The sequence below is a fragment of the Cervus elaphus genome, chromosome 4 (assembly GCF_910594005.1).
Source record: "Cervus elaphus chromosome 4, mCerEla1.1, whole genome shotgun sequence".
Lineage (NCBI taxonomy): Eukaryota > Metazoa > Chordata > Mammalia > Artiodactyla > Cervidae > Cervus > Cervus elaphus.
Window position 1 is genome coordinate 26565894 of NC_057818.1, and position 17727 is coordinate 26583620.

A 17727-nucleotide genomic window follows, 5' to 3' on the forward strand; every position below is an offset into this window, starting at 1 on the left:
GGGGACAGATCTGAGAGAGACTTAGAAAGTAGAATCAGTGGGATGTGGTGGTAGATTGAGAAGGGGGTGGCTGAGGAAGAGCATAGAGACAGCTGGAAAGAAGGACAGAAAGAAAGTGAAAGTCACTCTGTCGTATCTGACTCTGTGACTCATTGAATTCTCCAGACCCAAATACTGGAGTGGGTAGCCTTTCCCTTCTCCAGGGAATCTTCCCAACCCAGGGATCGAATCCAGGTCTCCCACATTGCAGGCAGATTCTTTACCAGCTGAGCCACAAGGGAACCTGGAAATGTAAATGACCATGAACTGGCCCAAGTTGAGACCTTGTGAGAAGCCCTGGAGGACGCTGGTGATGTGGCAGAGAAAATAAGCCAAGGGGTCCATAGGCTTCTCCCTTTGAAGACAGATCCATGATGAAGGTCACCAAGGGGACAAGATGGGCCTCAGTTCCAGGTGAGGGCTTGGGGCTGTTTGGCCCCTGTCCCCATTCTCACTTGATTTAAAAACAACCACTGGGGTAAGTCGGTGGGACTCTGAAAACATCTCCCCCATTTCCAGATGGGTAAACTGACACCTAGAGACATCCAGTGACATGGCCAAGGCCACACAGCCAGCAGACCCCAGGGAGCACAGGCCTCCAAGAGGCCCAGCTCAAGGGGGATTTCACATCTCTTGAGACTCAGGGAGAGGTGAGCGTGGGGGTCCCCTTTGAGTGGCTCCTGGCCACAGAGAATTTCCTCCTCTTTGAAGGAAGCGGGAGTTCTTCTTTCATAATGTGAATGTCAGAGACTCTGGCCTCACGGCTGACTAAGAGTGTCTGAGGCTTGTGGGTGTAGCAAGCGCTTAAATACCAGACCTCCCTGTCCTTTGGTGATTGTACACACCTGAGCTGGGACACAGGTCAAAACGATGGCCAGCCTTCAGACCCCTCTCCTGGCTGCCCTCATCCTCATGGCTATGATACTTCAAGCAACAGAGGCAGGTGAGATTGGGAAGAGGCAGGGCTCTCTGCAGAAGTCAAGGTCAGACACTAGGTGGAGAGAGTACTGAACTGAGAGCCGAAGACGCCAGTCTGCCGGCTGTTGGGCTGGTCCCATTGCTTCTACCAGACCTGAGTCTTTACATCTGTTAAATGAGCAGTGCTGAAAGCTTGGAGTCTAGGATCTGCCTCAGCTGGGTTAGGGGTGGTGGTGGGCATGGCCCAGGGTCCCCCTAGAGAACTCGATAGGGTCTTGGGGTGTGGAGAAGGAGCCCCTGAAGGAGGACAGCCTGGGTGGGGAAAGGTAGGAGCAGGGGTAAGGGCTATTCCCTTGGAAGACTGGTCCTGCCCTCTCACTACCCCATTCTTGCTCCAGAACTTCCCCTCAACACTGCTCTTCTGCCCTGTGTTGGGTAGGGGAATGAGGACTGGGCTGGGAGTCAGGAACAATGATTGCTCATTTACTGGGGTTCCTGAGCACTTTTCCTTGCATTAAAGGCCCCAGAGAGTAGGTACTATTATTACCTGCTGGATCTGAGGAGGAAATTAGGTCTCAGAGATGTTATGTGACTCAGGGTAGAGTGAGACGCGAACCAGGGCTTGGGTGACTAGATTCTGTCTGAGCCCTTGACCTGATACTCTCCCGGGTCCTGCTGTGTGTTCTGGGCAAATCCACCTCCCTCTCTGGACCCCAGTCTCACCATTTGCTCCAGGAAGGGGATTAAAGTAGATGTGAGCTGAAGGGGAATTCTCCAAAGACCTGGAGAGTTCTTCAAAGAGCACACCTGATTCAATCCAGCTGGGACGAGGCACTGAGCTTTTCTGATAAGCTCCTAAGTGATGCTGATAAGTCCACGGACCTCACCTCGAATAGCAAAGTTCTAAGGCTCCTTCCTGTTCAGCGTCTCTGGGCCCATCTAGAGCTTCGGCATTGTTCCGTTTGTTTGGTTGAGTTTTGGTGGGTTTTTTATTCTTGGCCACACTAGGCATTGTTTTTTGTTGTTGTTTGTTTGTTTGTTTGTTTGGGGAGTGCTATACCACTTAGACAACCTTAGTTTCCCAACCAGGGATTGAACCCGTACCCCCTACAAGGGAAGCACAGAGTCCTAACCCCTGGACCACCAGGAAAGTCCCCTTAGGGCATTGCTGATGCTCAGTCAGTCTGACTCCCTCTCCCTTGAGCGGGCTGATGCAGAGTGTAGACTCTGGGTGCTTAGCGGCTTCGTAGAGAGCCAAGAGTGGGGTCTTTGAGGGCCCAGAATCCTTTGGACACCAACCTTCCACATGAGAACGGAAAAGCTGAGTCAGATGAGGGCCGAGGGAGACCAGCCTGTGACACCTCTGAACACCCTTCTCCCCAGGCCCCTACGGCGCCAACGTGGAAGACAGCATCTGTTGCCGGGACTACATCCGTTACCCTCTGCCCCCGCGTTTGGTGAAATATTACTACTGGACTTCAAATTCCTGCCGGAGGCCTGGCGTGGTGTGAGTAGGGAGCTGGGGCGGCACAGGCCTTAGAGAGCCTGATGGGTGTTGTCTGGGAGGATCCACGTGCACATGGGTGGGCTCCACCCGGGGCTGGAGGCATGCAGCTGGATGCCCAGAGGCCAGGGGGAGACCCTGGCTGGACTAGATGGCTCAGCTGAGGCTTGGGTGTACCAAGAAAGAAAAAGCATGTGATCATTCCGCAGATCTTATTAGGTACTTCCTTTGTGCCAGGCAGCACGTGCCTGGTTCTGAGATGGCAGAGGGTGCATCCGCGGCATGGTGAGATAGGTAGTGTAGAGCTGCTGTAGAGCTAGGGTTCAGGGGATAGGAAGTCGGCTGAGTCAGCAGAGATGTTCCCATCAGAAGCATCTTGGATCCCCAGTGCCCTGAGATTTAGTTATTTGAGGCAGTCCATTCTTACTTTTTTTCTTTTTGTTTACTGGGGTATAGCCCATTAACAAATAATGTTGTGATGATTTCAGATGAACAGCAAGGGGACCTATAAAGGGATATATATACACATATATCCATTCTCCTCCAAACTCCCCTCCCATCCAGGCTGCCACATAACACTGGGCAGAGTTCCATGTGTTGTATATAATAGGCCATTGTTGCTTATCCACTTTAAATATGGCAGTGTGTACATGTCCATCCCAAACTCCCTAGCTGTGCCCTCCTCCCCATCCTTTCTCCCACCCAGGAACCATAAATTTGTTGTCTAAGTCAGTGAGTCTCTTTCTGTTTTGTAAGTAAGTTCATTTATATCATTTCTTTTTAGATTCCACACATAAGAGAGGTCCTATGATATTTCTCCTTCTCTGTCTGACTTACTTCACTCAGGGTGAGAGTCTCTAAGTCCATCCATGTTGCTGCAAATGGCATTATTTCATTCCTTTTCAATGAGGCAACCCATGCTTACCAGGAGAATATTAAGAGCTGACACTTAAGTGCTTCCTCTGGGCCAGGCACTCTTCTGAGCATGACTGTTTCATTCTCATAGTGATCCTACAAGGAGGTGCTATTATTTCTATTTCATACATGGAGAAACAGGCTCATGATGAGGTGAGGAGAAATGACTTGCTCAAGGTTGCCCAGGCTGGAACCAGGATTCTTGGGTCCTTGTTCTCCTTTGCTGCTTTCTCTCAGCTTCTTTGATTCCTTTTCCTTGGCCTGGAGTCTGCTGGGGGGTGGGGTATTTGAACCTGGGGACTCACGACCCCCTTTGGGTCTCTGTCATCTTCTCATCTTCATCCTTCTCCTTCATCGTCCACCCCTCAAAGGGGTAAAATGCAAGAAGACTGAAGCGGGAAGCCCTGCCAGGGTTCTGGTCGCTTCAATACTGGGCCTCAGTTTCCCCATCAGAATAGTGGGAATGATCACCTACAAATGATCATTTATTTTTATTTATCAGACATGTAGAGAGTGCTTGTTAAGTGCCAGGCACTGTTATAAACACTTTATAAATATTAACTCATTTAGTCCTTCACACAACTCAATGTAGTAGGTACTGTTAAATCTCCTTTTTACAGGTGAATAAATGGACACAGTGAGTGATGGGGCCTTTTTGAGCGTCACAGGGCATGATAATAGTAATTGGGAGGTGTAATACTCAATTTCTGGCATATAATAGATGCTCAGTGAGAGGCGGTTGCTGTTGTTTAGTCACTCAGCTTCTTAGTTGCTCTCTTGCGACCCCATGGACTGTGGCCCACCAGGCTTCTCTGTCTGTGGGATTTCCCAGGCAAGAACACTGGAGTGGGTTGCCATTTCCTTCTCCAGGGGCTCTTCCCGACCCAGGGATTGAAACTGAGTCTCCTGCCTTGACACATGGATTCTTTACCACTGAGCCACCAGGGACACATGTGATTATTGGATCTTGAGCTGGAAGGGACCCTAGAAGGAATGCAGTTCAGTGAATGGGAAGATCAAAGCTCAGAGGGGCCGAATCTTATCCAGTGCCACAGAGCAGCCAGGGCAGGCTGTCCACGGCCAAGATCAATCCTGCTTTGCTGCCTTCTTTGTTCTTTCTGTTCATTGGTCCTCTGTGTGTATGTGGGCACACACTTGTGCAGATCAGGGGTGTTTCTTGTAGCTCTGGCAAAAGTGGAAGCCCGAGCCCACAACTGCCACATGGTCTGGGGCTATTGCTCCCCTCTCCTCTTTGGGCTCAGGTCTCTTGGGAGTGGGCCTGCCCCAGAGCATCCAGCTTACAGCAAGCACGATGAATCAGGTATTACCAGTTCTGGCACTTGGGCAAGCTCCTTTACCTCGTTGGGCCTTACTTTCCTCACTGTGAAGCAGATAGAACACTGGAGGCACATAGGGTCATTGAGGGATTTATGAAGAAAGTCAGTGTTAAAAGTTCAGGCCAACATATATCAAGCGAACCTTAAAAAGGCATTTCAATATACATTAGGTGCAGCCAAATACTGTTTGGTTCCACTTCTATGGTACCTAAGAATAGTCAAATTCATAGTCAGAAAGTATATTGGTAGATACCAGGGGCCAGAGAGTAGGGAGGATTGGTGGGGAGTTAGTATTCAGTAGGGACAGAGTTTCAGAAAGTTTTAGGAAGTTTTAGGAAGGTGAAAAATTCGAGAGATGGATGATGGTAAGAATGGCACAATAATGTGAATGTGCTTAGCGCCACTGAACTGCCCAGTTAAATATGGTTAAAATAGTATGTTTTATATTATGTGACTTTTATTAATTCAGTTCAGTTCAGTCACTCAGTCATGTCCGACTCTTTGCGACCCCATGAGCTGCAGCACACCAGGCCTCCCTGTCCATCACCAACTCACGGAGTTGTGATGCCATCCAACCATCTCATCCTCTGTCGTCCCCTTCTCCTCCTGCCCTTAATCTTTCCCAGCATCAGGGTCTTTTCCAGTGTGTCAGCTCTTTGCATCAGGTGGCCAAAGTATTGGAGTTTCAGCTTCAACATCAGTCCTTCCAATGAACACCCAGGACTGATCTTTAGGATGAACTGGTTGGATCTCCCTGCAGTCCAAGGGACTCTCAAGAGTCTTCTCCAACACCACAGTTCAAAAGCATCAATTCTTTAGCACTCAGCCCTCTTCATAGTCCAACTCTCACATCCATATACGACTACTGGAAAAACCGTAGCCTTGACTAGATGAAACTTTGTTGACGAAGTAATGTCTCTGCTTTTTAATATGCTGTCTAGGTTGGTCATAACTTTCCTTCCAAGGAGTAAGCGTCTTTTAATTTCATGGCTGCAATCACCATCTGCAGTGATTTTGGAGCCCCCCAAAATAAAGTCAGCCACTGTTTCCCCATCTATTTGCCATGAAATGATGGGACCGGATGCTATGACCTTAGTTTTCTGAATGTTGAGCTTTAAGCCAACTTTTTCACTCTCCTCTTTCACTTTCATCCAGAGGCTCTTTAGTTCTTCTTCACTTTCTGCCATAAGGGTGATGTCTTTTGCATATCTGAGGTTATTGATTTTTCTCCCAGCAATCTTGATTCCAGCTTGTGCTTCTTCCAGCCCAGCATTTCTCATGATGTACTCTGCATATAAGTTAAATAAGCAGGGTGACAATATACAGCCTTGACGTACTCCTTTTCCTATTTGGAACCAGTCTGTTGTTCCATGTCCAGTTCTAACTGATGCTTCCTGACCTGCATACAGGTTTCTCAAGAGGCAGGTCAGGTGGTTTGGTATTCCTATCTCTTTCAGAATTTTCTACAGTTTATTATGATCCACACAGTCAAAGGCTTTGGCATAGTCAATAAAGCAGAAATAGACGTTTTTCTGGAACTCTCTTGCTTTTTTGATGATCCAGCAGATGTTGGCAGTTTGATCTCTGGTTCCTCTGCCTCTTAAAAAAAAGTTAAAAAAAGACCTTCAGGCCAGCTCCCGGCACAGTTATATAGCATCTGCTGTCTGCCGTGCACTGTCCTGAGCACTCCAGTTTATATATTAATTAATCAAATCATCATCAGATTCCTAGGAAGTTGGACCACAATTATCATGCCCATTTTACAGATGTGAAAACAGAAGCTCAGAGAAGTTAAGGGACTCGCTAACAAGTGGCAGAGCTAGAACTTAAATCCAGATAAGCTGGTTCCAAAGTTCATGCTCTTGGCCTCTATCCACTACTCTCTCCCAAGACAGTGTCAGCAGTGATTATGAGCCTCTTGGGCCTTCTATTTCCTCGCCTGTCCTGGCACTTGGGGCTGGGGCTGAAGGTATGGGAGGTGCTTGATGTTTATGTCCCACTGTCCTTCTTAAGACATGTGAGTCACCTGCATTTATGCGTCACCTGCTGTATGCAAACGGTCTGCAGTGGACCATGGCATTCTTGCTGCATGCTAATGAGGCTTCCTTCTCCCCCTGGTGTTTCTGCCTTCCAGCTTGCTGACCATGAAGGACCGAGAGATCTGTGCTGACCCCAAACAGCACTGGGTGAAGAAGATTCTCCAGAAGCTGAGCCAATGAGGCAGGCCCTGCTCTGATGACCGTGGCCTTGGTTCCTCCAGGATGGCTCACGGATCCCTACCTCCCTCCTGTTACAGCAGCTTCCTGACATGAGCCTGTGCCAACAACGCTCTCAGTGCTGAGAGATCTTAATCCCTGCAGCTGTTAGCCTCAGTCAAGCCTCCAGCTGTGACTCTCAGCCCCCCTCTTACCTTCCAACCTGCCCTCTGCCCCACCAAAGCCAGAGGATCCACCATCCTGGTTGGTTATGCCTCCGCTCAAAACCCTTCCATGGCTCCCCATTGCCCTTAGCTGAGGTCAGATCTCCTGAGCCTGGCACCTCGGTCTCCAGTCCTGCCTCGTTTCCCTTCTTGAATGTTGTACTCCAGTTCCCTGTTCTCCCAACCCATGTCATACCTTTCCACTTCTGGCTCTTTTCCTGGGCTCCTCCTGACACCCAGAATGTCTTTCCATTTTCTGCACACGTCCAACCCCATCCTCCAGGGCATCACTTGACCTAAGCAGCAAGTAATTGAGATTCAGTTTTTTAAATTTCCATGGGCCCTCTGCCTCCCTTTAACAACACTGATCACCATCTGCCCAGAATTCTCAGGACTTGGGAGCTTGTCCTCCAGTCTCACCAGCTAGACCAGTATGCATACCTGAGTTAACTTTGGTCTCGTGGCCTCCAGCAGAGAGCACAGGGGCTGGTTCAGAATCAGGGCTCGGTAAGAGGCTGCAGACTGAGTCAATAAAAGTAGTTTCTCTCTCTTAGCTCCCAAAGGGTCTCATGCATCAGTACAGAGACTAAAGGTCATCTAGAGAAGGGCTGGTGGGGTCCATTAGGAAGCCTCAAATTTGCCCAGATTCATCTTTCTTCCCCATTTTACCTGCATGTTAGAAGTCTTTAACCTTCTTGCTTCCCTTGGGTTTTTACTGCCCCTCCAGTCTCCAACATCCAGGCCTGACCTCTTCAGAGGGACTCTTCAGAATCCCTCATTTTTTCTTCCTCCTTTCCCAAATAGCTAATAAATAAATTGATGCCACAGTGTGAATGACTACACTTGGCTTGGTATTATAAGCTCTAGTTATATTTGTATAAGTAAAGAGGGCAAATGCTTAAAAGGCCAAATAAATGACGGGAAGAACTTTAGGAAATGTGTGGGAGGGGAACAAGGCAATGATTTCCTGACCCCTGGAGTGAATGTGTGGGGTATAGTTAAGGGAAAGAGCCTTGAATGGAGGTTGTTCTCAGGTGGCTGTGGCCAGGCTAATGACTGGGATTTGGGACTTATCTGCCCCCCGTTGGGGACAACAGGTTCCGCAGATATCTGTGCTTGTTCCTTTCTGAGGGAGCCTGATGCAGCATGGCAGGGTGGTTGTCACTTGTGACCCTGAGTAGAATATTTAACCTCTCTGAGCCTCACCTGAGAATGGGAATACCCATCTTAAGGGATTTGCTGTTAGGCTCAGGTTGAAGCCACAGAGAATGTGGCTTTGCCAGGCATAAAAATCAGTGTCTTTCAGGGTTTCTGTCCCCTCCTAGAGCCCAAGGGCATTTGTCCACTACAGGTACTAGAAGTGTTAACCTGTCCGTTGCCCATGTACTTGGCCTTCAGGTGTTCTGGGATCTCCCTCTGCTCCTATCCTGCCCCTGCCCCTGCCCCTCAGGCCTTCTGGAAAATAAATCCTCTGCAACAGTATCTGCTTTGTTCCTTGGCATGTGCTGTTCCTGTGAGGTGGGGCAGGAGACCCATGGCCCCCTCCCTCCCGGTGGAGAAGCCCCTGACATTGATACATGAGCTGGCTTGCCCTAGGTCACCCTGTGAGAGGGTGGGGAGTCTCAGCCAGACCTCAGGACCTGGGAAGTAGCTGAGCAGGTGCCAGCAGGGAACCCCAGACATGTGTCCACCCCGGGACCACTTGACAGGAGGAGCTGATGAAATCATTCATTCAGTCCTCAAGTCCAGATCTTTGAGAAGCATATTGATTCACTCATTCAATAACCTTCCCCCTTCAAGGGAGAACACAGAGACAGAGGAGAGTGTATTAGTCAGGAAATGCTACTTGCAACAACAACCCCACAAATCTCAGTGGCTCAGCTCCATACAAGGTTTTGTCTTCTCACATGAAGTCTGACTGGGCATTCCTGGTCTGTGGTGACCTTCCATCCATGTGGTCATTCAAAGACCCAGGCTGCTTCCTTCTCATGGCTCCAACCTCCTCCAGGACCAGGTCTCCTATCCATCATCCAGAAGATGGGAAAAGAGAATGGAAGCTTGTGGGAGGACTTCATGAGCTGGGCCAGAAACAGGGGCTCATCGCTTCTGCCCATGTGCCATTGGCAGAACTCAGTCACATGACCGCCCTGACAGCAAAGGATGCTGGGAAGTACAGCCAAGCTGTGTGTCCAGGAAGAAGAGGGAGTGGATTTGGGGAGTACCTAGTTCATCTGCTGCCGAACTTCCCTGGGCCCCCAAATGGGTCTGCTTCCCAGGAGGAGTTCCTGGACACAGCTTGCTCTGCCAAAAACAACCAGAAAAAGGACTTCTCTGCTCTTGCTGCATCTTCATTATTTCCTCAGTGTACATTCTGTTCCATGGACATCTTGGCACAAGTGGGCTTTGCTCCCTTGTGGATCTGGCTCTCACGGTGAGATTTCCAGGGTTGAGGCTCCAGACACCCAGAACACTGACCGAGAGGCATGGAGAAGCATCATGAAGGGCATAGGTCACAGGTTCAGACAGACAGAGGAACTCTTACCAGCGTGTGTCTGGAACAAGTTATTTGGTCCCTCTGAGCCTCAGTTTCTGCCTCTGTGAATAGTGGACAATAAAAGCACATGGTATGTGTATTTATGAGAATCTGATGGCATAAAAAGGTACAGACAGCCCAATAACAAAATGGGCAAAGACTCAAATGGACAGTTCTCCAAAGAAGATACTCAGCTGGTCAATAAGCACATTCTTAGTGGGGGCAATATTTGCCACTCCAAAGTGTATCTCCTTGACATGAGGATTAATTCAGGCTGATTGTTTTTTTTAGCACTAAAAACATTTTTATTCTACTACCTGGGGACTAATAAAAATATTTTCAGTTTTGTGCATATTCGTAAAGAGTAACCACTTTAAAAGACTCCTTGTCTAATATGCAGGAGTAGAAGAAATGGAGTAGCCCTCATGGTCAACAAGAGAGTCCGAAATGCAGTACTTGGGTGCAATCTCAAAAACAACAGAATGATCTCTGTTCGTATCCAAGGCAAACCATTCAATATCACAGTAATCCAAGTCTATGCCCCAACCACTAATGCCAAAGAAGCTGAAGTTGAACAGTTCTGTGATGACCTACAAGAACTTCTAGAACTAACACCAAAAAAATAAAAAAATAAAAAGGATGTCCTTTTCATCATAGGGTACTGGAATGCAAAAGTAGGAAGTCAAGAGATACCTGGAGTAACTGGCAAGTTTGGCCTTGGAGTAAAAAATGGAGCAGGGCAAAGGCTAACAGAGTTCTGTCAAGAGAACACACTGGTCATAGCAAACACCCTCTTCCAACACAAGAGACGACTCTAAACTTGGACATCACCAGAGGGTCAATACCAAAATCACATTGATTTTATTCTTTGTAGCCAAAGATGGAGAAGGTCTATACAGGCAGCAAAAACAAGATCAGGAACTGACTGTGGCTCAGATCATGAACTCCTTATTGCCAAATTCAGACTTAAATTGACGAAAGTAAGAAAAGCCACTAGACCACTTAGGTATGATCTAAATCAAATCCCTTACGATTATACAGTGGAAGTGACAAATAGATTCCAGGGATTAGATCTGATAGAGTACTTGAAGAACTATGGACAGAGGTTCGCAAATTGTACATGAGGCAGTGATCAAAACCATCCCCAAGAAAAAGAAATGCAAAAAGGCAAAATGGTTGTCTGAGGAGGCCTTACAAATAGCTGAAAAAAGAAGAGAAGAAAAAGGCAAAGGAGAAAAGGACAGATATATCCATCTGAACGCAGAGTCTGTCACTGTTTCCACTGTTTAACTGTGTGGATCACAACAAACTGAAAAATTCTTAAAGAGATGGGAATACCAGACCAGCTGACCTGCCTCCTGAGAAATCTGTATGCAGGTCAAGAAGCAACAGTTAGAACCAGACATAGAATAATGGACTAGTTCCAAATTAGGAAAGGAGTATGCCAAGGCTGTATATTGTCACCTTGTTTATTTAACTTATATGCAGAGTCCATCATGCAAAATGCTGGGCTGGATGAAGCACAAGCTGGAATCAAGATTGCCAGAAGAAATATCAATAAACTCAGGTATGCAGATGACACCACCTTTATGGCAGAAAACGAAGAGAAACTAAAGAGCCTCTTGATGAAAGTGAAAGAAGAGAGTGAAAAAGCGGGCTTAAAATTCAGCATTCAAAAAGTAAAGATCTTGGCATCCGGCCCCATCAATTCATGGCAAATACTTGGGGTAACAATGGAAACAGTGGCAAACTTTATTTTTTGGGCTCCAAAATCACTGCAGATGGTGGCTGCCGCCATGAAATTAAAAGATGCTTGCTCCTTGGAAGAAAAACTATAACAAACGTAGACAGCATATTAAAAAAGCAGAGACATTACTTTGCCAATAAAGGTCTGTCTAGTCAAAGCTATGGTTTTTCCAGTAGTCATGTATGGATGTGAGAGTTGGACCATAACAAAGGCTGAGCGCCAAAGAATTGATGCTTTTGAACTGTGGTGTTGGAGAAGACTCTTGAGAGTCCCTTGGACTGCAAGGAGATCAAATCATTCAATCCTAAAGGAAATTAGTCCTGAATATTCACTGGAAGGACTGATGCTGAAACTGGTCCGATACTTTGGCCACCTGATGCGAAGAATTGACTCATTAGAAAAGACCTGGATGCTGGTAAAGATTGAAGGCAGGAGGAGAAGGGGCTGACAGAGGATGAGATGGTTGGATGGTATCACCAACTCGATGGACATGAGGATGAGCAAGCTCCAGGAGTTGGTGATGGACAAGGAAGCCTGGTGTGCTGTGGTCCAAGAGTCGAACATGCCTGAGTGACTGAACTGAACTAATATGCAAATCTACATAAGTAAAGAACTGCTTCTATCTTTCTTATTAACATTCATTTAAATATTATACATCATTAATATATTTTGCTTATAGCAATTTTAATATATCCTCTGGCCTTTAACAGATATATTTTTTTTCAAAGAATTCTAGAGCATTACATTTCATGGTCTCATAACATAACCTCATTGGAAAATATAATTCATTCTTTTTATCCTATGGGCTGATTTATTTACTTTATTTTTGGCTGCTCTGGGTCTTTGTTGCTTTGTATTTGCTTTGTCTAGTTGTGGCGAGCTGTGTCTACTTTCCAATTGCGGTGCTTGGGCTTCTCATCAAGGTGGCTTTTCTTGTGAAGCACGGGCTCTAGTTTGCCAGGGCTTCAGTAGTTGCAGTACATAGCTTAGAACTCTCAGACTTCAGTAGTTGCAAGATGCAGGCTCGGTAGTTGTGATGCACTGGCTTAGTTGCTCTGCAGCATGTGGAATCTTCTTGGACCAGGGATCGAATCTGTGTCCCTGCATTGGCAGGTGAATTTCCATCTACTGAGCTACCAGGGAAATCTTAGGCTGATTATTTTTAAGAAACAGAAGACCTGGGAAATTTTTTGGTTACTGCCCCCTTGACTGCCTGAAAGAATTTAAAGAAAGAACCCGTGACAGGAATAGAACTATCACTAGAGGTATCTGCAAAGAATATTGAGCTAAGCATGGTCGGGGAAACTGTGGAAGGTCTAGAGATCAACATCCAGTCTGTGTCCCGTTGTTTCTGCATGATGCAGCAAGTATTTATTTACCAAACATTTGAGCTTTTTTTTTCCCTCCCTGTGAATTGTCTTCCTCCTCTTTGAAGTCTCAAATTGCTACCCCCAGCATTCTCTTGTCATTAGCTGAAGATGGTATTTAACATGAGGGCCCCAGCTCTCATGGGGCTTCCCTGGTGGCCCAGAGGGTAAAGCGTCTGCCTGCAAGGCGGGAGACCTCAGTTCAATCCCTGGGTTGGGAAGATCACCTCGAGAAGGAAATGGCAACCCACTCCAGTACTCTTGCCCGGAGGATCCCGTGGACGGAGGAGTCTGGTAGGCTACAGGCCACAGGGTCACGAAGATTCGGACATGACTGAGCGATTTCACTTTTACTTTCAGCTCTCTTGGCCAGTTACTCAGTTTTCTATGGTCTCCCCTGTGAATATAATGTTATTAAACTCTTGTTTGATTTTCTCCTGTTAATCTGTCTCATGTCAGTTTAATTCTTAGACCAGCCAGAAGAACCTAGACGTGTAGAGGAAATTTTTCTTCCTCTTCAGCAACAGGAAAAGATGCTTAACTCACTAACCATTTAGGGAAATGCAAATCAAAACCACAATGAGATACCACTTCAGATTCAATAACATGGCTATTATGAAAAACAAGGTTGGTAAGGGTATAGGGAAATCGGAACCTTTATGCATTGGTTATGGGAATGTAAAGTGGTACAGTCGCTGTAGAAAACAGTATGGCTGTTTCTCAAAAAAAATTAAACATAGAACTACCATATGATCCAGAAATCCCACTTCTGGGCATCCACACATAAAAATTTAAAGCAGGGACAGGAATAGATATTTGTACACCCATTATTCACTTCAGCATTTTCTGAAATAGCCAGAAGGTGGAAACAACCCAAGCACCCATCGATGATGAATGCATAAGCAAAATGTTGTCTAACCATACAGTCTTACCATACAGCCTTAAAAGGAAGGAAATTTTGACACCTGCTACAACGTGGATGAACTTTGAAAGCGAAAGAAGGCAGTCACAAAAAGAGAAGTACTGTATGATTCCTCGAGTAGTCACACTCCTAGACACAGAAAGCAGATTGGTGGTTGCCAGGAGCAGGGGGCAGGAGGAAATGGGAGTTATTGTTCACTGGGTCCAAACTTGCAGTTTTGCAAGATGAGAAAATTCTGGAGATGGACTGTGCTGATGATGGGTACACAGCAATGTGAATGTACTTCATGCCACTGAACTGAACACTTAGAAATGGTTAAAACGTTAATTTTTAAAATGATGCTTGTGTTTGTTCGCTAAGTCCCATCCAATTTTTTGCGACCCCATGGACTACAGCACACCAGGCTTCCCCGTCCTTCATCATCTCCTGGAGTTTGCTCAGATTCATGTCTATTGAGTTAGTAAAGCCATCCAACCATCTCATCTCATCCCCTTCTCCTCCTGCCCTCAGTCTTTCCCAGCATCAGGGTCTTTTCCAATGAGCTGGCTCTTTGCATCAGGTGGCCAAAGTATTGGAGCTTCAGCATGAGTCCTTCCAGTGACTATTCAGGGTTAATTTCCTTTAGAACTGACTGGTTTGATATCCTTGTAGTCCAAGGGACTCTCAAGAGTCTTCTCTAGAAACACAATTCAAAAGTATCAATTCTTCAGCGCTCAGCCTTCTTTATGGTTCAACTCTCACATCTGTATATGACTACTGAAAAAAATCATAGCTTTGACTAGACGAACCTTTGTTGGCAAAGTGATGTTTATTTTACCACAATAAAAAGAGGAGGTGGCCAGGCACGTGCCCAGATAGAGGGAAATGTCTGGAGCATGTGTGTTGCCCTCTTTAGAGGTCAGAAAAAGTGAGCTGGGTGGGGCTGGCTAGGGCAGGGAGTGCAGCCCCCAGGGGGACCTGGAGAGACAGCTCACTGGCCACCACATTCCTCCTACCAACCTGGGGCCCCACAGGCATGCCCTGGGCTCCCCACCCCAGTCCCCACTTGTTTCTGTCCTGCTTCCAATGCTGGGAGAATCCCCCAGATTCCACAACAGTGAGGCAGCCTCCCTGCTCTTTGGGGCACCCACACAGGGTCCCAGCCACCAGTAGGTCTGCAGAATATAGTGGGAATACCTCTCTCCCTACCATCCCACTGACCCTGCGAAAACCCTCTTTCCTATCACCCAGTGCTGCTCTGGTGATTCCTCACCTCAGAATCCCAGCTTCCTTTTTTCCCTGAATAGCATCTTCTTTTCTCACTCCAGCTTCAAAGTGTCTAACAGCAGACTTCCTGCCCATTGCTTCCTCAGAGACAACACACAGTGAGAAAAACAGCGAGCGAGACAATGGTCTTGACTCTTCCAGGAATTCAATCATGAAAAACATAAAAGAAGTCTAATGCAGGATTAATAGAAACAACCGTAAGCCATACATGAACCTAAATTGGACCATGGCTCAATAGTTGATAGATAGATAGGAAGGAAGAAAGAGAGAAAGAGGGAAGACAGGAGAAGAAACTTAAAATGCATTTCGGGACAATTGGAGAAATTTGCATATTAACTAAATGTCATAAGAGGTATAGGAATCATTAGTTTTGCTAAGTGTGATAATAGTATCCTATTCATGTAAGACAATGTCTTTATACTGTGGAGGTACATGCTGAAGAATTCAGGGGCAAAGTATCAGGCAACCATTTTGAGATGGCTTGGCAAAAAGAAGAAAGATGAATCAAATAAGGAAAAATGCAGGAAAGCTCTTTGTTTCATCCCTTTGTTATTATTTACTAATTTTTCAAAACAATAATGTAAAGAAACAAGCAAAAATTCTGCCCACTTTCTGGCTGAAATATCATCTCTCATTCCTACCTTCGTTGATTTCCAGACAAGAACAAAGGCTTCTCTCCCTCCCTAAGACCTGCAGCCTTCGAATCTCTGATAGGACTTACATCTTCTTTTTACTACTGAACTGGGGCTCCTTAGGGCAAAAACTTTAACTTATTTCCCTACCTCTCCTCCTGCGCCACCTCCCCCTCCCTGTCCTCCACAGTGCCAGGCACACATCAGGGTGGAATAACAAACACCAATGGTTCCTGTGTGTCAGGCACCATGAAAGTCCTTAGTCTTGTCAACTCCCCAGGGAGTGAGTGATTCGGTGAGGGGGCTATTATCATCCCATTTTACAGATAGGAAAGCTGAGGCTCAGAGAGATTAAGTCATTTGTCCAAGGTGATACCCTTCCTAAGTGGCTGAGTCATGTTTGTCTCAGGTCCCACCAATCTAAAAGCTGGTTACTGTGTCTGAATTGAGTCTAAGCTCAGTTCTTAACACCCTGATGAGACAGGTGAGGTGACCATTCCCATTTTGTGGGAGCAAAAACTGGGCCAGAAGAGGACAGGGGACATTCCCAAGGGCTGGACAAGGAAAAGCAGTGCTATCTCTGTGTTTTGGTACCTGTTCCATGCCAGACTCTGAACCAGTACCTTAAGGGCACAAACTCAATTCCCTCCGCATTCCTCACAGTGGGGGTGGAGGGAAAGGTGTAATCTGGAGTCAGGACCTCAGACTCCAGAGTCAGCTGGCTGGGACACATCCAGGCTTCCCATTCCTGGGATGGTGATACTCAGAAAATTCCTCAACTTTGGCATGCCTCAATTTCCCCCTCCATAAAATGGACCATGATAATGGCATCTTGCTTACACCTGGGTTTGGTGTCATAATTTGCTGAATTAGTCATACAAAGCACTTAAAACACTGCCTATCTCAGAGTAAGTGTGAAATCAGAGAGGCAGGGTAGCCGTCTGAGATAACATGGAGATAGTGCTAGAACCAGGATCATCTGATCTCAAAGCCCTTGCTTTCTAAATCCTTCTTTGGAGCATGGTCTGGGGCCAAGAGAGCAAGGGTCTCTACTCCCAAATATTTGGCACAACCTGATTCTTGTCCTTTAGGAAATATGGAGTTTCCCAGGACTTGCCTCTCCCCTCACACCTCTCCCTTCCCCTCTTCCCTATTTCTTTCCCCCTCCTCCTCTTCCTGGGTTTTTCCAGTGGCTCAGTGGTAAAGAATCCACCTGCCAATGCAGGAGACATGGGTTCAATCCCTGGGTCGGGAAGATCCCCTGGAGGAGGAAATGGCAACCCAGTCCAGAATTCTTGCCTGGGAAATCCCATGGGCAGATGAGCCTGGCAGGCTAGTCCATAGGGTCGCAAAGAGTCAGAGAGGACTTGGCTACTAAACGACGTCCTCCTGCTACTTGTCCCCTCCCCCGCCCTCCCCCCACTCCCTCTCTTCTTCCTCCCTTTCCTCCCACCCCCACCCCTTTCTCATCATGGGCAGAACAGAGAGAGCCTGGGACCTCAGTTTGTATCACTTCTTGGCCATCTTTGGGCCTCAATTTCCCCAGCTATACACTGAGGAATGTGAAGGTTACTACTTCATGTCTGCATGGGCTGGGACAGATTCTCTGAGCCTGAGTGGACATTGACGAGTGCCAGGGATGCCCCTCCCTGTCAAGGAGGGTCCAGCCTTCTAGCTCCACACCCCAGACAGCTTTACGGTAAGAGGGAGGTGCCCCAGGAGCTATGACCCCTCTGCCCAGCAGCACCTAGACCAACTGGCACCATAGCCTGCAGCCGTAGCTCACAGACAGACTGACTTTGCTCTGGCTGGCAGCCCCGAGTCGCCTCGATGGGAGTGGGTTCACGGTTAACTCCTGCCCCAGACTGACTGGGCTCCTGCTAGAGTCCCCTGGAGTCTTTGGGATTATTGCCACTGCCTGTGGGGAAGGCAGCCTCAAAAGCCGCTGTGCAGTGCCCATTCAAACCAGCAAACTCTGAGACCAGTTTGGTGGGAGCTGATGGCCAGCCGTGCCTGTCACCGCCTCTGACAGAGAGAGAGCCTGGGAAGCCGGAGCTGGGAAGCCCCTTCCTCAGTGATCAACCTTCTTGAACAGATGGGAGAACGGAGGCCTCACGAGGGGCAGGGA

General features: G+C 47.2%; 1 protein-coding gene across 1 annotated transcript; it reads left to right on the plus strand.

Moving 5' to 3' along the window:
* The first annotated feature begins 871 nt into the window (after positions 1 to 871).
* CCL22 (C-C motif chemokine ligand 22) lies at positions 872 to 8613 on the plus strand. The gene is made up of 3 exons (XM_043897523.1): positions 872 to 982; positions 2341 to 2464; positions 6848 to 8613. The coding sequence occupies exons 1-3, from the start codon at positions 910 to 912 to the stop codon at positions 6930 to 6932; spliced, it is 282 nt and encodes a 93-aa protein (XP_043753458.1). The 5' UTR covers positions 872 to 909; the 3' UTR covers positions 6933 to 8613.
* The last annotated feature ends 9114 nt before the right edge of the window (positions 8614 to 17727 follow it).